Genomic DNA, 19,889 nt, shown 5'->3' with positions numbered 1-19,889 from the left:
TTGGCTACGTTGCTTCTCTGGAATGCCCACCGGGCCTGGGGGCAGCACATGAAGTTTTGTGCACATCTGAAAACCTGTGATGGAGGCGAGGAAGCACAGGCTGGCTTGAGGGCGCCAGCTGAGCCGCGAGCTGCCGGTCCCTTAGTGTAGGCCTGCCCCACAGCCCTGTCTCGGGAGTCACTGCCTTCTGCTCTGGGCTGCCTGTTTCATGACAGTTTGGCCAGTAATGATTTGGCTCCCGGGTGACAAAACAGGTGAGGCTGGGCTACGTGTCAAGGACTTGATGGTGAGTGAGGGACACACGTCTTCCACGGGGAAGGCTGCTTCAGGGACCTAACCTGGTGGGAACAAGGAAGGAACTCAGCCAGGGGCTAAGTGGAGGGTTGGCTAAATCTGGCTCCCAGCCTGGGTTTGGACTCTTGTTTCCTTGGCTCCTTGGCCCCCTTCTCCCCTCCCCAATTCCTGCTTAGGTTGGGTGGCCGGGGAGTGGGGAGGAGGGGCACGCCACCGCAGTGTCCTAGCGATGCGTCTGTACGACGTGGTCAAGGACAGTCCCCTGGACCAGCGCCTCTGCCACTCCAGCGAGCAGGGGACCACCTGGGCTCGTTACATCGCAGACTGAGGAGGTCTGCCGCAGAGCCCGGATTCTGTGTTTCTAAGGAGCCCCCAGGTGCTGCTGGTCCAAGCCCACCCTGGTTCCCAAGGACTGGATTCTTGGAGTCAGCAGGATGTGCTGGCGTCATGGGGACACAGAGCCGGGTCCCCCGGCACTGGCTCTGTGACCGGCGGAACCCCCACGCCAAGTCTTTTCCCACTCCCCACATACACTGACCCTCGATGCCGGGAAACCCACAGCAGAACCACACACACAGGCCTCTCTTCTGAGCCAGCTTCTCTGGAGCTCACCAGCTCCTCCTCCCCCCAGGACTCAGGGTTCTGCTGAATCGGCCTGCCATGCGGCCCATTTCGGAAGCATGGAGCCACTGGTTTTCTGGGGCTCACCTCTGTCACCCAGCTTCCAGCAAAGATTCCCGTCCAGAGGGCGTCTGAGCTTTCTCCCACACCCTTGCGGGATTGGTGGGAGACCCGCTGGGAGCAGGCTGCAATGTCAGGAAGCCCCCTGATCAAAGTGAGCCAGTGATCTCTCCTCCCCCTTCCCTCAGCCAGGATCGTCCCAATTCCGGAGACAACAACACGTCTCAAGATTCATTTAATAAACCAACAAGTCTTTTTCTTTCTTTCTTTATTCGAAGGACACTGGGAAAAGGGACAGCCCCCTGCCGAGACGGTTCCGGTCCATTAGTGGGGGCCAGAGGGGTGTCAGCAGGGTAGATTTAACAGAGCGGGGAGAGGGTCAAGGTTGGAGAAAGGGGAGGGGTCGAGGACGCCGCTTCCCACGCGGAGTGACAGCTGGCACTCGGACTAGGTGAACTTGAATGGGGAATGGGAATGTGGTTTCAAGGCAGGTGGGGCTGCAGGCCTGGAGCCTGGGAAGGCCAGGACCCTCCCTTTCCGCCACGGGAACTGAACAGGGCCTTCTGCCTGTGGACCACCCGTCTTCTGTAGGATCTGGGTGCTGCCCAGTCCTGGCCAGCTGCCCTCTCTGCTCCGTGCTGGCTGCAGCCAGGAGCAGAGCCAGCCAAGGTCGTGGCCTCTCCAGCAAAGCCCCCAGATGCTGGGTGACCTGGGAAGGGCTGGGGCTGGGGCTGAAGCAGGGAAGATGTGGGTGGTGAGCAGATCCAGACACCAACACAGGGCAGGGCTGGTCTATGTCTGCACGTGGGTCAGCTGGATGTCGCCCCCCACCTCCAGGTTGTTGATGGCGGGCAGGTTCTTCAGGCGGTGGTGATATTCAAACAGGTGCTGACCGCCCACAGCCACCCTGAAGCAGTGGCCTTCACACACGATCCACACCTGGACAGACAGGTCCCCGGCATTTGTACCCCACCTGGGCTGTCGTCAAGTGGAAGGCAGGCTTGTCTCCCTCCCTCCTTCCCAACTCCCCCAAACTTCAGTCAAGCAAGACCCACACCTGCATTTGAGCCACATCGAAGGATGCACTCGTGCCCAAGCATGCTTTGCGCTCTCCTTCCCAGCGCCTTTTACATAGTGTGTTCCCCACCTCGCACCCCCACCCACAATGTCATCGCTCCCCGCCCTGCACACCTTGTCCACATGGATCACTGCTAATCCCTCTTCAGGATTCAGCCTCCTCACTCCAACCAGCCTTCCCACACCTCCTGTGCATTCACAGTCGCTCAGTCGTGTCCGATTCTTTACGACCCTTTGGACTTTAGCCTGCCAGGCTCCTCAGTCCATGGGGTTCTCCAGGCAAGACTACTGGAGTGGGTTGCCATTTCCTTCTCCAGGGGAATCTTCCCAACCCAGGGATCGAACCCATGTCCCTTATGTCTCCTGCACTGGCAGGCGGATGCTTTACTTGCTGAGCCATCGGGGAAACTCCCCACCTCCTGACCCCCATCGAGTCAAGTCAGATGCCCCCTTAGGCCTGGCCTCTGTCATCCATACCCCTAGGACCCAGCACACAGGCGTGGTCAGTGTTTGTGTTCCGCTGCAGCAGCCCCTTAACTTGTCTTTTCCTTCCCGACATCCTCCAGAGGCAGCGGCAGCACTTCTGTTAGACTATCAGCGTGCCCGCCGCACACTGACACCAGCCGAGTGGTCCCTGCACCCCAGGCACTGTCCTAAGCATGTCATGAACACGATCTCATTTCCTTCTTGCTTCTCCATGAGACTGGTATTACTTGTAGCCCCGTATTTTAGACAAGGAAATTGAAGCACAGAGCAGTTAAGTCACTTGCTTAAGGTCACACAGCTATCAAAGTGTACCGCTCTCTGGCTTGAAATACACCAACACCTGGTACTAAAATCCAAATTCCTTCGCTGCCCCCCAAGGCCCTCTATTGGTCATTTTCAACTCTGGGAGAGGAGTATGAGGACATATTTCAAAGCTCAGATGGGGCTTCCCTGGTGGTCCAGAGGTTAAGAATCCGCCTGCCAATGCATGGGACACCAGTCTGGTCGCTGGTCTGGGAAGATTCCATGCATTACGGAGCAACTAAGCCCAGATGCCACAACTACTGAGCCCACGAGCTGCCACAAGAGAAGCCACGGCAACGAGAATCCCGCGCATTGCATGCAATGAGAGCGCAGGCCCGACTTGCCGCAGCTAGAGAAAGCCCACGCGCAGCAATGAAGACCCAGGGCACCCCAAAAAAGATACGGGTGCCCAGGCTCACCCCCCATGGTCCTGGGGTGGGGCCAGGCGTTGATTTTTCTTTTCCAAGCTCTCAGGTGGTCTGAGTGTGTAGTCAGTGTCGAGAATCTAGTTCTGTGTCATCCCAGCCTCCAGAATTCCCACTCCCAACCCCCTTACCTCCCTGTCCTGCCTGCTTCCTAGACAGGCCGTGCCCATGACCCTTCTCTCTGCTGCTCCTAAATCTTTGCAAGCTGGGCTCCTCCCACCACCGAGATCCCACATGCACTCTGGCCTCCTCTGAGATCTGCCCCCACCTAAGGCCGCATGGCCCTGGGGCTCACTTGTTCCTCATCCTACTTTGCTCTCCGCGTGGTGCCCATTGCTATTCCACGGTGATCTGTCTATCGTTTCCTTCTTCCTCCTCCCACCTCAGCTGTAAACTCCGTGGGGTCAGGACCTAGACTGCTGGCCTCCTAACTGTCCCCCCAGCCCCTGGGATACTTCCTGCTCAAAGTGGGCCTGGATGAAATAGCTGATAAATGACTGTTGAATGAGTGAGTGAGTGAGTGAGTGAGTGAGTGACACCTCCTTCTCAAGTCCCATCCCACACTTATTGGCTGTGTGACCTTAGCAAGTAACCTACACTTGTGAATTAGTTTCCTTATCCGTAACAGCCGATAGTACTTGCTCCCTGCCTTACGCAGGACAGTAACAATAAAATGATAATAGCAGTCATTTGGTGAACTTTCTCTTCTTCTGAGGCCAGGCCTCACGCTAGAGGCGTCAACTCGTGTCTCGATCAATGTGCCCCGAGATGCCCTCCACCCGCTCCTCCATTTGCCCCTTGAGAGCCCATTCGAGCTCCAGGTGGCGACATCTCACCGAGAAGCTCTGGCCTCGGAAGAAGGGCATCCCTCGTGGCAGGCTTCGCTCCTCAGACCCCCAGGAGCCGTTGATCTGTGTGTTGCGGACCACCGCATTCTCGTTGAAGCGGGGGTTCAGGTGGAAGGCGATGTCACTCCCTGAGCGCAGGTTGATGTAGAACCTGGGGGGTGGGCCACTCCCATGGACTCTCTGCCCCAAGGCAGAGGGGTGGCCAGAATGACCTTGGGGTGTCTCTTCTCCCTGGGAGGCCTGGCTTACCTCTGAGCGTTGGGCAGAATGGTGCCCGACACCAGGATGCTCTTGGAGGGGTACAGCCCACCCAGGATGGAGGTGAAGAAAGGTAGTTGCTGTGGGGAGGGGTGGGGCAGGTCAGCCAGCAGCAGCCAGAGCAGCCGCCACCCTAGGGGGACCTTTGTGCCCATTTCAATGCGTCTGGACTGTCAGCCCACAGTTTGCTGTGTCTGTGAGTATCTTCAAGAAAGAATTCCATGGAATCTTTACTTGGCTCAGTAAATGGCAAAGAAAACCTTTCCAGCATTCCTCAAATTAATGGACATTTACCTTCAGAAAAAGAGCTTTGGTTGGATGCAAAGGATGCTTAGGCTGAGAAGGGGAGGCTGTATGATATGCTCAGGGTGAAGGGATGATTTTAAAGGTGAAAGCTCCTTTTGTAAGTCTTCTAAGTTACTTGGAAGTTTCCAGAACTTCAGTTTACTAAGGCACAGCTTTTAATTTTGAAAGCTGCCCTCTCCCCCTGCCCCCAACCCTGCACAGCACAAACCAGACCTCCCCGAGAAACCACTTACGTAAACCGAACTGGGATACACCATGGGTGGGATCACGGGATTCTGTTGAAATGAGATTGAGAACGTCAGGGCAGGAGTGCGCACGCACGCGTATGTGTAAACTCTTGTGAGAGGGCACGTTCTAGAGAGGATGCCCCAACAGGAGACTGAAGTAGTAGAGGTTTCAGCTCTTGGGTTTTCCGAGCCACCTTCCTCCCCGTATCAGCCTTGCTGGGACTTACTGTGTACTCCTGGATCTCATCAAAGTCACCCGCCCCTCAGCCCCTCCAAGGACAGCCCCGCTGACTCCAGGTTCCTGTGTAATTTGTCCCAGCAGGAGGCGGAGGCGGAGAAGCAGCCTACGTCCTTGATCAGTTGCTGCTGCCAAGTCGCTTCAGTCGTGTCCGACTCTGTGCGACCCCCATAGATGGCAGCCTACCAGGCTCCTCCGTCCCTGGGATTCTCCGGGTAAGAACACTGGAGTGGCCACTAGGGGATCAATTTCTTGCGCCGCTGGGTAAATCCAGCCTGATCCAGAACCTCTACTGTCTCTAAGGAGAGTTTTGTGTGCATGACCCCTGAGCGAAGGACCTCAGCCCCAAATGTCCCCACCCTCCTTGCTAAACTGCTTTCTTCCTGACTCTTTACCTAGCCTTTGGTAAAGGGGCACGTAGTGGGGCTGTGAGCTGACCAGTGTTCAGACTTACAGGGAACATCTGTCCAGGGGTGCTGTGTATGGTGTGGACGACAGTCTGAGTCTGGAAGGAAGAAACCACGTTTTTAACCAGCTCTCACCTGTGGGAAGACCACCACCTGCCCCCAGAGGTAGCACTTAACTCTCTCCTCTTGGGAGAGTTTCATCTTGAGCTTGTAACCAGCCAGGAGGTACCTCCGAATTGGTGAGCAGAGATATTTCTTCTCTTAAGGGCATGAGATAGGGGCAAAGGTTTCTTCTGAGAACAAATATGCATTTGTGGTGTGTGGCCTGTCTTTCTTAGGGGAATCACTCCAGCATAGCCTCACTTTGCAGAAGGAAGAAGTGGAAGTGGGGTCTTGGCGTCCTGTGGCTGCCCACAGCTGACAGGGGCCTGAGCAAACCAGGGGCCCTCGGGGCCGTTTCCCAATTCATCAGGGCCAGCCACCCTCCCCCTCACCCCAAGCCCTCCCACTGTTACCCCCACAGCCAGGCAGACAGTCCAGCAGTCTGGCCTTGGTGGCCCCACCTTCCAGTGGGAGACGCCCAGTGTTTGGCTTGCTTCCTCCTTTTAACCTACCACCCAGGGACTGAACCCGGGTCTCCTGCATTGCAGGCAGATTCTTTACCTTCTGAGACACTGGGGAAGCTCTCTTTTAACCCACAGGAAGAAACAAAGCGAAAAGCTTCTAAAGAGAGGCAAGAGACTTACAATGGGAGCCGAGTTGGCTGGCCACATCCCGGGAGGCTGAAGGGGATGAGAAGCAAAAACGGTGGTTAACATTGGTGCCGCGTGAGCGTAAGATGGCAGCTAGACCTGTGGGAAGAAATACCTCCTTCCTGCTGTTAGCAAGCCTTCCTGAGCCTTCTGGGCGCCCAGATGCTCACCCATCCCCCCAGGATACAGTGTGGTTATGCAACAGTGTCCGGGAGGGGTTGGAAGTGGAGGAGGGTGAATTTTCCCACTGGCTCCTTCAGAAGGGGAAAGTGAAAGTGTTTCACTCAGTCGTGTCTGATTCTTTGTGACCCCATGGACAGTAGCCTGCTGGGTTCTTCTTTCCATGGGTGGAGTGGGTTGCCATTCCCTTCTCCAGGAGATCCTCCCGACCCAGGGATCAAACCCGAGTCTCCTGCACTGCAGGCAGATTCTTTATCATCTGAGCCACCGGCAAAGCCCTCAAAAGGAGAGGAGGCCATATCTGATGCAGACCATTTCGCTTCCTTTAGCTCCCTGAGACAAAACCATTATTCCCGGGGCCCTAATTCACCCATAAGGTGAACACTAACATTGGCTGGAGATTTGTTGTGTGCCAGGCTCTGGCTTCAAGGCTTTACAAATGAGAGGGGCATCCTTGCCTCCTGTTGTGCTGGCGAAGCAACCAGTTCTCAGAAAAATTAGGCAACTTGCCCGAGCTCACCCAGATAACAAGAGATAAAATCCAAAATGGTACCCAGTTCTTCTAGTATCCATCACGCCCCATCCTCCCCAGGCCAGGGCCGGAGTCGGGCTGCCCTGCAAAGGCTCCCTGGAGCTCTACCAGTCCTGGGTCCACATGACAGGAGGCAGGTGCCCTGGCTGCACCATGATGGGCATGGGAAGGGCTGGGTAGAGAGACCCCCGCCTCCCCTCAGTCCTCACTGCTTAAGTGGCTGAGGAAAGGGCAGGTCCTGCTCCCGTTCCTGTCCGGGACCTTGCCTTCACCCAGCAGACTGTTCCTCTTGCAAACCTATTCCACGTTCATTAACTGAGTCCCTGCTGCATGCCAGGCGCTGTGGAAAATGCTGGGATACATGAATGAACCAGCTACAATCCGAGCCCACAGAGGGCCTGGTGGGTGTAGGGAAGCAGGGGAGAGGAGTGATGGAGAGACATACATAAGCACAATTATAGCAGGACGCAATGACTGACGTAGCACAGAGATATCGAGAGTCTGTAGGGATGCAGGGGCATCCAGTGATCCACCAATCAGGGACAGTGCTCCACAGGAGCCACACTCAAGGAGAGCTTCGGAGGGCCATTCGGGGTTGGCTGGGGGTGAGTGGCAGAGCAAGCTTTCAGCACAGGGCAGCACGTGCCAAAAGCACGGTGGCCTGAGGCTGCCCCTCGTGAGCAGTGGAGGCTGCGTGAGCGTCATGGATGAGGCCGGGAGGGGGACTGGGGCAAGCCTGGGGAGGACTCTGCAGATTCTGCTGGGGAATCTGGGCTTTCTCTAGAAGGACTTGGGGCCTTTAGGACTTTAAAGCAGGGGGAAGATGCAATTGGATTTGTACGTGGGAACAAACAGTGGTGGTAGGTGGGTGTGTGGGGGTGGAGAGCCAGGCCGTGGGTGGGGTGGTGAGGGGGCGGATGGCCTGGACCAAGCCAGTGGCTTTGGGAGGAGAGGCGCCAGTGCCCTGGAAAGATAATGACAGAAAGAAGAGCTGAGGACAACTCCCAGGTCCCCAGCTCTGGGCTTGGGGTGTGGATGAACCTTTGGGTATAACGGGGCCTGGAGACCCTGGCTGGCCTGCTGACTAGACCAGTGTCTCAGACACTGTGTCCTTTGTGCTGACGGCTCAGCCTCCCCAGGCCTCTGTTAAACTCACTTTTGGTTTGCGCCCCCTGGGCTTGGGTGGGAAACAGGCAGCCGGGGAGAACTGCACCTTGGAGCAGACGGGCTGCTTGGGAGCTGCACGGCTGTTCTGTTAAAACAAAAGGCGCCATGGGGTGAAGAGAAGCGTTAATGGAGCCAAGAAAGAGTGGGAAAGCAGGGGCCAGGCAGGGAGGAGCGAACCAGACAGGTGGGGGAGCCAGGGATGCGCAGGACCCGCAGAGGGAAGGCTGGGCTGCAAGGAGTGACAGTAGGCTGGCCAGCGCTCTCTCCACGTCCATCTCTCTTTCCATCTCTCTCCACCTCCATCTCTCTCTCCGCCTCTGTCTCTCTCCATCTCCATCCGTCTCTCTTCCCACCTCCATCTCTCCCTCCGCCTCTGTCTCTCTCTCTGTCTTCATCTCTCCATCTCCACCTCCTTCTCTCTTTCCATCACTGTCTCTCCATCTCTCTTTCCACTTCCTCTCTCCACCTGCACCTCCATCTCTGTCTCTCTCTCCACCTCCGTCTCGCTCTCCATCCCTACTTTTCTCTCCTCTCTCCTCCACCCCCACGGGAGAGAGTTAAGGAGGGGAGGAATTGGAAGATGCAGACCAAAGAAGAGGGCCCTGTGTTTGTTAAGGGCCGGCCGCGTGCCTTTCCCGTCTCCAGGTGCATGCACAGATACCAGAGTCGTGGCGGCAGTTTCCAGGCAGTAGCCTGAGGCCCCACAGAGTGTGGCCCCACCATACCCCAGTCTTCCCAGTTTTCACACAAAAAAATCCAGACTTCCGTGTGCTGTTACCTGACCTTTTTTCTGCTGCACTGTGGCCGAATGCACATCCCACAGGACAGACCATCGTAAACTCTTTTTAAGTGTGTGGGTCATGGTGTTAGGTTGACTTCCACAGTTGTGCAACCATCCCCACCATCCAACTCCAGAACTCCTTCATCTTGTGAAACTGCCCCTGACCTTTCAGATGTTGGTTACATGTTAAAAATTTCAAAACGCAGAGAGGATCAGATAGACCTGGGAGTGGCCCAGCAGGCTGTTCTGTGCCCTCGATGGCTGTGACCTCATTGAGCTGACACAGCGAACCGTGGGGCAGCAGACCCTGCTCCTTCCGCAGCTGAGGAGACTGGGGCTGGGAGAGGTGAAGTCATGTGTCTAAGATCACCCAACCCATGAGAACGGCAGAGCTGGGGGTTTGGGTTGGATTCAGTTTGATTCCCAAGCCCGGGTTCTTTCTACCACCACACAGCCTCCTAAGCAGAGTGGGGATAGAGAGAAACAGAGACGAGTGGCATTTGAGTCCAGAAGACTGCGCGGGTGTCCCAGACAGAGACAGCGACACGAGGAGGAGGAGAAGGGAGCCAGGGGCGTGGAAAGGAGACCGGCTAGTACTTTGGGTCCACACAGCAGGGCCCAGGCCCAGGGAACTGGGCCCCACACCCAGCCCCTGGGGACGAGCGCTGGGTGGACAGTCTGACCTGGAAGCTGATGGAGGACAGCTGCACGACGCCCGTGATGCAGATGGCATCGACGCGGTGGAAGGGCACGCGGTGGGCATACTGCATGAAGAGGTTCCTGTTCACTATCACCTGCCGAGAGACGTGCACATGCCAGGGAGGGGGCCCCAGCCAGGTGGGCACACACCTGGGCCTCCGGGACCCCTGCTTCCAGAAGCTTAGGCCTGCATCTGGTTCCACATTCATTCCCTATAGATCCGGGCATCAGCCTTCAGAGATGTGCCAGTCACAGGAACGTGCTTGGGACCCAGAGGGCATCCAGGCACTATCTCTGTCTGGGTCCAGTTATTGCTTTCTTACTCTTTTGGTTGTTTGTCTTTCTAATCATAGCTCACCTGGGGCATTACTGAAATATGCATATTGAAATATACATACAAATTTTGGTGGGGAGCAGAGGAGAGGTGGCATCAGGTTACGTGACGAGGGCGTGGCGGTATTTGTGTTCACAAAGAGAAGCACAGACACAGATAGACTCACCCCGCCCCCTCCTTCTTCCCAAGCCCAGAGACACTGCTCTGCGTGCAAAAGCAATGTGCAATGTCCTGCAAAACCAAGTCATTAATTACACCTGGATAAAGGCACCAACAAGGTAACAGGAAGAGAAATGTTCCCAGGGACCTGGAGTGGAAGAAGGGGTACAACAGAGAAATGGAAATAACTTGGGCTCTAAAGACACCAGGAGGCCAAAAAGCAGCATGGTGACTTCTCTGCTGCTTATTTCTGGAGTAAATGAAGCAACAGGAACATTTGTAAATGCAGGTGAAGGTGTGTAAGGGGCCTGCAGCCTTACAAGGAAATGATCCTCTTCTCTGTACAAAGGTGTTGTTCACGTGACTATTTTAAGACCATACATGGAGCCTGATCGAGACAGGGGACAGGCAGCTGAAGGGACGAGAAGAGAGTTCCAACTCACCCTGAACTCCGAGCTCTGTACCTGGAAGCAGAGCTCAAACGAACTCCCCCTCTGGAAGGGCATCTGCATCTTCCTCTCCTCCGGCCCCCAGCTTCCTCTCTGCTTCGTGTTGCAGACCACATACCCACCCTCTTCAAACCGAGGGTTGAAGTGGAAGGCAATGTCATGGTCACTATAGCCGGTCTGAAGGTTCACAGCAAACCTAGGTGGAGGGAAGTCAGGCAGTGCTTGGTGTCCTGGTTTATTCCCAAGGGTGGGAACAGGAAGTTCTCAAACTTTTGACTGACACCCATCTGGGAATCTGCACACAGCCTGCATGGATGGTTGGTGCCCAGCCCTAGCCTGCTGCTGTCTGTTTTGTTCACCTAATTTGCACTAGTGTGCTTTTGTTCAGTTACCACATTTTGCCTTAACAGTGTGAATTTCTATGGGTAAAGAAATTTGTATCCAAGTTGGAACTCGAAAAACGTGCCTGGAAGTGAGAGCCTTTTGGACCAAGTGGTCGCCGAGGCCTGCCCACGTCCATTAAGCTGGGACAGAAGAGGGCAAGTGGAAAGGACTTATGGCACTGGTGGGCCGCCTACAGAGACGGTGTCTAAAGGGGAGACGTAGAATAAACCCTAGCTTTCCGGCCGTGGGGACCTCGGTGTGTGTGTCTGTCCCTCACTGGAGGCCATTGTGTGTCCACCTGCCCCCAGTGAGGTCAGCAGGCCTGGACCCTGAGCCCAGCTCTGCCCTGTTTGTCATTTGCAATGACCAAGACCACGCTATTCAAGCTGCCCCACCCAGGAAAGGGGGTGACTGCCTTCCTTCGGGGATGATGCCAAGTAAGTGATTGCTTGTTCCTGTCTCTCCTCACCTTCCCAACCTCCTCTGGGTACAGCCATGACTCTAAGGTAAGGGCTAAAAAAAAAAAGGAGCTTCCAAGGGGCCTGGCTCATGAAGGGGGTGCCATCGATGTTTTTTCTGACTTTTCCCAGGTGGAACTCCTGCATATCCCCAAACCAAGTTCTGATCTGAGGTTCTCCAGCAAGAATTATGTCCCACAACCTTACCTGAACTCAGAACCAGTGCAGTTCACAGCCTGCTTCTCAGAGTCACTCTGGTCTCCTCAACCAACACACAGCAATCAGAGAGTGCGCCTCGCTCCCGTGTCATCCCCACAGAGCCAGGCGCTGCAGCACATTCATGGGCGGCCCTCAGTGGACATTCTATCTGCAGGGCCCATTTCTGGTTTTTTGTTTGTTTGGACTGTGCAGCATGGCCTGCAGGATCTTAGTTCCTCAACTAAGGATGGAACCCTTGCCCGCTGCAGTGGAAGTGCAGAAGGGTGCCCACGCACCTTCCAAGGAAACCCTGAGAACCCACTGCTTTATCAGTTACGAGGGTGAGTTTGGGGTGTTATCCTCAACACTAAGGTGCTTGGAGATCTCTCAGCCAGCAAGACCAACAGAACTGGCTGGGACCTGAGCCCTAGAGGCTCCCTCTGGGAACAAAAAAAGGAAAGGATGTTCCAAGTGATTCTAGAGTGAGAAAATCGAAGTCCCTGTTCCTCTCAAAGTGAAGAACGGTGTTCCTGAAATATCAGGGTGTAATTTTCCCTTTGCCATCCTCCAGCTTCATGGCTGTGTTCCCAGGGAAGGAGAGAAGAGCAGCTTCCATCGGAAGGGGGCCCCTCGGAGGTAGAGACAGGTCTGTTAGAGTGGAGTAGAAAGCCCTCCTGTGCTGGGAGGAAGGGTCGGCACAGGGAAGAGGGGAGAGGGAGGGATGGAAGTTCAGAAACAAAGGTCCCAATTCCCCTGCTGGAACGGTTTCTGGGAAACGGGTGCCTCACCTCCCTCCGAGTCCCCTGGGGGCACGCAGGGCTCTCAAGAGTCCCATGGTCAGTGAGGCTGTGTCACCTGGCAGGGGAGGCAGTGGCAGAGGAAGTCATCTAGAGGCTTCTGAGAGAAGTCATGTGTCCAGAGGGGCCTCGGTGTACACTGTGGATCTCAGGGTGCAGCCCACCTGGACCCCACCCACACAGGCACATGCTGTAGGCCTCTGGGTCACCCAGCCCTCGGCAGAGGTCAGTCAGGGCTGCTTGAGCCACTGATGACCCTCCCGCCTCTGAGAATATATGCAAGCTCTTCTGTGTTCCCAGACAGCCCACCTCGGGAAGGAGGGGGATGGGAAACAGAGCTGAGATATTTATATTTTGAATTGACTTTAGCAGCAAAGACCTTGAAGCCGAAAGAGACCAAACCGCAGCCTTGAAGGCAAGTTTAAATATTTCCACGTCAGCCCACATGAGGGTTCTGAAGCAGACGCAGGTGACTGCAGGAAATGGAGGAAGTTGACGTATCTGCAGCTCTGGGTCGTCGTGTATGAGGTTCCGTCCCAGAACTCTGCTCTGGGCTGGCCTGCTTCCCTCCCTAGACTGTGAGCCTCCATCCCCCACCCTGTCTCTGGGGAGTCTGCTTAATGGTGCCCTGGATGCTATGTGCGGGTGGCCGGGGTCTCATGCACTGTTGGCAGGGCCAGGCCCTTCCCATCCCCGGAGCCAAGTGCAGACACTTGGAGGATGCTGGGTGGACCCTCCTGAACTGACAGCACCGTGGTTCACTCAGGGCGAGGCTGAGAGAGACAATTCCCGGTACCTGTTCCCGCCTGAGGGAAGAACGGTCCCAATGATGGTGATCTTGTGTCCATCCTGGAGACCCCCTTGGATCGTCCCAGTGAAGGGGACAACCTGTGGGGAGGAGATGGTGGTCAGTGCCTCCTGATTCCTTCTCGCCACACTAGAGAAAGCCTGCACACAACCCAGTGCAGACATAAAAAGATTGTAATAAAACAGATAAATAATTAAATAAATAAAGGATCCTTGGTTCTGGTGAAGAGGCTTCATTTTAGAGCCAGGCATCCTCCAGGTTTGAATCCTGATTCTGCTGCTCGTTACCTGAGTGGCCTTGGGAAGCTTACTTAACTTCTCTTTGCCTCAGTTTCCTCATGTGTGAAACAGGGATAAACCCCACTTTTGGGGTGAGATTCATGATTGAATGAGAAAGTCTGTGGAAGATTCCATCGTGTAGTACGTTGTCTCTCTACTGCCCCCCCCACCCCCCACCGCTTCCACCCTGGTCTCTGAGCAAAATTCCTAAATTAGTTACATCTCAACTTTGGAAGCTTCCTTCCAAATGCCTAATGGGGTTCTACAAACTGCCTTACACACCGTACTATCTCCTAGTCAATTTTCACGTTTTTCAAGCTGTTGAAGTCTTGTCTACCTTCTCCTTTAAGTCAATTCCCTACAAAAATCAAATGCTTATTTAAAATGGATAATCAACAAAGACCTACGGTATAGCACAGGTAACTCTGCTCAATGATACAGAGCAACCTAAACGGGAAAGGAATTTGGAAAAGAATAGATACATATATATGTATAATGAATCACTTTGCTGTACACCTGAAACTAATATAGCATTGTTAAGCCACTATACTCCAACAGAAAATAAAAATATAGAAAATTTTTTTAAAAAAAGGAAATTTTTAAAATTTTTTAAAAAAAGAAGGAAAAAACTCACACGCATACACACATGCAATGCACAGAAATGAGGCAGATGATTTGCATATTTGAGCTGGCCAGGTAGGGGACAGTCGGGAGTGGTGGGGACTGCAGCAAAGTAGACATCATCTTCCTTGTCCAAAGAGCAATGTCCACTCAGCTGTAACCGTGATTACCTTCCAGTCCAATGTGGACAGAGCTTCCAGCTTATTAGGAGAAGACAGGAATCTGGATTTTTTTTCTCTGTAAAGCTTTCTACTTTCTGGGGCAAAAATCCTTTTTAAAAAAGGATTGTAGAAGAGTTTCTTTGTGATAGGAACACATAATGAATGTTTGCAATGAGATAATATGTCTAGATTTGCTTCAAAATAATCCAGGGGTGGGAAGGGAAGGGGGGTTGGATAGAAGTGAAGCAGATAGGTCAAGAGTTGAAACTGAGGGATGGGTGTGTGTTGTTGATGATACTGTTCTCTCCACATTATACATTTTCTTTGGCAGCGAAGTAAAGTAAACACCATGCAGGCCAAACAAAAAAGCATCCACAAGCCCAATTCAGTCCTGCCCCGTGTCCTTGAGTCGCACGACAACTCAGAATCCAGGGAAGCCCCTCCGAGCCCAGTGTGCGCAGCTGGCCCTGGGAGATAACCAGTGATGCCAGGATCCCATTCAGACAGACTGTGCTCTCCATGCACCTTGGGCAGAGGTGTCTTTTGTGGCCCCCCAGGTCAGGCCTGAACTCTGCCAGTAAATACTGTGGTGACCTTAAGCAAATTACAACATCTCTTCATCTCTGAGTTCTTTCTGTTGTCTGTCCATGTCAGTGATTTTGGAGTAGAATCAGCCTGACCCAGTGAGGCTGACCAGCATGGCGGACTTTCCTGAAGAAGAATCCCCTTATTTGTTCGTTGAAGCCTCTTAAGAGACTTTCATACCATTATGAAAGACAAGGCTTAAAATATATCCTTCTGGCAGCATGGGCGCCTCCCTCAAGCATATTCACGCGAAGGTATAAAGAACTGAAAGCGCAGTGTGATGGGATGAGGTCCTCAGGGCACAGAAGGAAGGCGGGATGGAGGAAGCCCTGTGTGGGCCACGGGGGCGGGCAGTACAGTTAATCTTAGGAAATGTGTCTGTGTGTGTATGCGTTAGTTGCTCAGTCATGTCCGACTTTTTGCGACCACATGGACTATAGTGCCAGGCTCCTCTGTCTGTAGGATTCTCCAGGCAAGAATACTGGAGTGGGTTGCCATGCCCTTCTCCAGGGGGTCTTTCTGACCCAGGGATTGAACTTAAATCTCCTGCATGGCAGGCAGATTCTTTAACTTCTGAGCCACCAAGGAAGCTGTGGCTCAGGCAGTAAAGAATCTTAGGAAATGATTCCCCCAAAAAGCTTTGTGAGATTTTAATGTCTTAAGTGGCATCCTCAAATTCTGAAACACAAGATTGTTTCAAATTGAGTATAGTCCTAGAGCCAAGATTATTCATAGCTGCATTATAATTGTAAAGAATCAGAAGCAAGTCCAAAAGTCCACCAGGAAGAATTTGGTATTTCCATACAATGGACTTTATGGAGACTTCATAAGAAGAGGAAGAAGGGAACTCTGAGAATTGATATGGAATGATTCCACATGGATTATTTTAAAAATGAGTGAGGGAGGCTGCTGCTGCTGCTGCTGCTAAGTTGCTTCAGTCGTGTCCGACTCTGTGTAATCCCATAGACGGCAGCCCACCAGGCTCCCCCGTCCCTGGGATTCTCCAGGCAAGAACAGTGAAGTGGGTTGCCAATTCCTTCTTCAATGCATAAAAGTGAAAAGTGAAAGTGAAGTAGCTCAGTCGTGTCTGACTCTTAGCGACCCCATGGACTGCAGCCTACCACGCTCCTCCATCCATGGGATTTTCCAGGCAAGAGTACTGGAGTGAGGTGCCATTGCCTTCTCTGTGGGGGAGACTATATACATATATTGACTAATTATAAATAAAGCATTATGTAAAAACATTTCTGGAATGATTCAAACAAACCATTAATATTGGTTGACTCCAAGGAGGGTAGGGTGGACTGAATAATTACCACCCTCCCCTCTGTCCTACCAAAAATGTCTACATGCTAATTCCTGGAAGTTGTGAATATACTACTTTATACAGCAAAGTGGATTTTGCAGATGTGATTAGGTTAAGGATCTTGAGATAGGTTATTGGAGATTGTCGGCATGGGGCCAGTGTAGTCACAGGGTCCTCAAAGAGGGAGGCAGAAGAGAAGGGTCAGTAGTAGATGTGGCAACAGAAGTGAGAAGCTGCTAGCTTTAAAGAAGGAGGAAGGGGCCACAAGCCGAGGCAAGCGGGCAGCCTCTGGAAACTGGGAAAGGCAAGGAAACATTCTCCCCTGAAGCCTCCAGCAGAGAACAACCTTGCTGACACTTTGATTTTAGACTTTGACCTCAGAACTGTAACAGAATAAACTTGTATTGCTTTAAGCCTGGCTGGCCAAGGACCCCTCCAGGCATGTGTGTGTTGTGTGTCTGTGATCTTAGCAAGAAACAGCAGCACCTAGAGGACCCAGAAGAAGGATTTTTAAGTTGGATTTATGGTTCCACAGCATGGACTCACCTCCCAACTCCCCAAGCCGGCAGCTCTGATGTTGACCAAGTCACATGACCTGTCTGCCCCCCAGTTCCCTCCTCAGAATGGTGAGACACTAGCGAGGCCAGCCTGGCAGTGTCCTTGAGAGGATTAGGTGAAAGGCTAAGTGGAAAGCCCTTGGCTGGAAGGACGTGACAAGGGTAGCTGTCTGCAGCAGGATGACTTAACCCTTCTGCTGGGATCGAACTAGGTCTCAGCTCCTGGCCATGCCTGGAGACTGAAGATCTTTCCCTCCTCTTTAGATCCTTCCAGAAAGAGGAACCAGGCCCTACCGGCCAGAGGTGGGCAGCCCCCTTCTGGAGACCCAGTGTCACAGAGGCCACCCAGCCATAGCTGGCTAGGGGGCTCACGCGCAGGGGGCAGCACTGCTACCCTTCTGGTGGCCTCCCTTCTGTGTCTGAGTTAACTCATCTTCCCAACACTGCTGGTCATTATTAGTACCACGTTTACAGATGAGGAAACAGGAACAAGAAGGTTGCCCGACTTTCCCGAAGTCACTCAGCTGGGCAGTGATACACACAGGTTTGAATCCCAACACCCATGCTTTTAGCCCTGACCCGGGTCGCTTCTCACAGTGAAGCCCTGATCCTCTGGGACCAAACAGTGAGTCCTGTCCTGCCTCTGATGGCTGCTGCCTTCCTGGCCCTCTGGGGGCTGGGCCAGATGAGACCAGAGCGGGGCATGGGCGAGCAATAGGGGTGCTCCTGAGGCATTTCCTGGAGGCACTGACTCAGATGATTGGCCGGGGGGGTGACTCTCACGTTGCACTTGGGAGGAAGTGAGGTCCCGGATACCAGAGGTCACTGGGTGACCTGGGGGCGGGAGGCCACGTGGGGTGAACAGTGCTGCTGGTCCCTGGGGGGCTGCACCAGCCTCCTTCTCGTCCAGACTCTGAGGCCCTGCTGTCAATAGAAGGAATTTCCTTCTAGTTTCAAATCATTGGCTTTTGAACCCAAGGATTAGAAAGGAAAAATGTGTCTTTAGAATAATAAAATGTCAGGGCCTGGAAGGGGCTCCAGGTCCCCCATCTGAGGGTGTCACGTCCTGACCCCAGGGTCACCGTGAAAGCACCCACTGTGGGGGTCAGCTTCCTCCAACCCCAACAGGAGCCCCCCAAAGTGGGCTGAGGGGCACTGGACGCTGCCTGGAGCAGGCAGGCCCAGCGGGGCGCCCAGGGAGCTGGGCATGAGTGTGGAGCCCAGCAGTCCCCAGTAGCTGCTGTCCCCCCAGCGCTCCCCAGGAAGGACTCCATCAGCCCACCTGCCCAGCCTCTCAGGAAGCTGAGGCCGGGAGATTTGAAGGACCAGGCCCAGGACGCAGGGAGCATAGAAACCTCCTGAGACCCAGCCTGCCGCCTGCCTGCTTCCTCCTCACCCAGGGCTCTCTCCGTGGGCACTTGCTTCCTTGGTCACTTACCATCTGGGGACATTTGACAAGTGACTTCCACCTGTCTGAACCTGTTTTCCATTTATGACCTGGGGATGATAAGGTTCACAGGGTTTAAACAAGGCCACCTGCAATGGGGCCTCCACACAAGAGGCAAAGGGCACAAGACACAGCCCTTGCACCCCACAGTGCCCTCTCTCCCCCATAACTCCCCAGAGAGTCCTTTTCAGATAGCCTTGACCTGCCCTGCCTTACTCTCTCACCGCTCAGGGAGCAGACACCTCCTCAGGAGGCCTTCCCTGCCACCCCCAGACTCCTATTGATTCTAAACATTTCCACAGTGAGCCAGACACCTTTCAAGCTCTCTCAGTGGACTGCCTCGCTTACTTCTTCCCCCAGCCCTAGGCGGTGACTTGAGGATTATCCCTGTTGTACAGATGCAAAAATTGAGGCCCCGAGAGGTAAAGCAACTTGCTGGAGGTCACATATGCATGACTGTTCAGTGGTTTAGTCGTGCCCAACTGTTCAGTCATGTCCCTTTGGAATGTAGCCCGCCAGGCTCCTCTGTCCATGGGACTTTCCCGGCAAGAATGCTGGAATGCGTTGCCATTTCCTCCTCCAAGAGATCCTCCTCACCCAGGGATGGAATCCACATCCCCTGCCCTGGCAGGCGGATTCTTTACCACTGAGCCACCTGGGATGCTTGTGGTCACCCAGCTAGTACATGGCTGAACCCAGGGAGGCCATCTTCAAGGTAAGTGCAATTCGCTTCCAAGCTGGGTTGTTAGCCTCCCCAGAAGCCCTGTGTACCTCTCCCTTCGTGCAAAAAAAAAAAAAAGATTAATAATCTCTTTTCTAGTTATGATGTGGGCCCTTCTTCCCCCACTGGGCATCTAGAGAGGAGTGGCAGCCAGAGAAAGTTCAGTAAACCTTTGCTTCCTGAATCCTGGTGATGCTCATCCGCTGCAGCCCTGAGTGGTGCTAGGGGGACGAGGCGAGCTCGGAGCGGAAATTCTGTCAGGATCACGTCGGCTGGTGTGTCTGCCTTTCTTGTGTTCTTACTTGGATGCACCCCTTCCCCCGTCCCCAGCAAGAGCTCCTGTCACCTGCAGGAGCTGTGACCCCTGTCCCTCCCCTCCCCCAGCTGAGGCCACCCCTAGCCCCGGGAACTCACTGGGTTTATGTAGGAAGCCTGGGCACCACCAAAGGCCATGTCTCCACCGCCTCTGTAGCCACAGCCACTTCGCCTGCTGGCTTAATGAAGAAATAGAAACCAAAGCAATCTGGCAGTTATTCAATGGGGAGGAGCCCAGGGCAAGAGGAAATGGGTGGAGAAAGAGCAGGGGATGGAAGTGGGTGCTCCTCGCCAAGTGTTCTCTCTCCTCTCTCTCCTGTGCTCCGCCCCAAGTCAGAATAGGTCCCAGAATTTCCTGTAGGCTCAGAAATCCTCACCACAGGCACACCACAGCGAGCTTCTAGGAGACACTCCCTGATGTTGCGGTTGTGTCATGAACGTCCAGACAACAGTGGGACTGCTTGGCACGGCCCATGCAGACAGGGGCTGCCTGTGCATGGGGTGGTGGTGGTACTGGGAAGGCCTGACTATAACCATTTTTCCAGGCAGAGTAACAGAGGCTCAGAGAGCCTCAGGGTCATGCCTAAGGTCACACAGCTCATCAGTGGCAGCTGAGACATCGGAGGCCACTCGGTGTTGGTGGTGTTCAG

The 19,889-nt window shown here is 53.9% G+C and overlaps 1 protein-coding gene across 3 annotated transcripts; it reads right to left on the bottom strand.

The window, feature by feature from the left end:
* Positions 1-1,272: 1,272 nt before the first annotated feature.
* On the bottom strand, positions 1,273-19,416 carry LGALS9 (galectin 9). 3 transcript variants are annotated; one of them, XM_068978593.1, is made up of 11 exons: positions 19,339-19,416; positions 13,237-13,328; positions 10,598-10,799; positions 9,646-9,756; positions 8,171-8,266; positions 6,297-6,332; positions 5,598-5,648; positions 4,912-4,953; positions 4,364-4,452; positions 4,103-4,265; positions 1,273-1,914 (listed from the first exon to the last, which is right to left on the bottom strand). In XM_068978593.1, exons 1-11 carry the CDS (start codon positions 19,375-19,377, stop codon positions 1,768-1,770), a joined length of 1,068 nt encoding a protein of 355 aa, XP_068834694.1. In that variant the 5' UTR covers positions 19,378-19,416; the 3' UTR covers positions 1,273-1,767. The 3 variants fall into 3 exon arrangements, with proteins under 3 accessions (XP_068834694.1, XP_068834695.1, XP_068834696.1); XM_068978594.1 differs by lacking the exon at positions 8,171-8,266; XM_068978595.1 differs by lacking the exons at positions 4,103-4,265; positions 8,171-8,266.
* Between the last annotated feature and the right edge of the window lie 473 nt (positions 19,417-19,889).

The sequence above is a fragment of the Capricornis sumatraensis genome, chromosome 8 (assembly GCF_032405125.1).
Source record: "Capricornis sumatraensis isolate serow.1 chromosome 8, serow.2, whole genome shotgun sequence".
Classification (NCBI taxonomy): Eukaryota; Metazoa; Chordata; class Mammalia; order Artiodactyla; family Bovidae; genus Capricornis; species Capricornis sumatraensis.
Note: the sequence above shows the minus strand (reverse complement) of the source record. Positions and strands in the feature narration are given on the sequence as shown.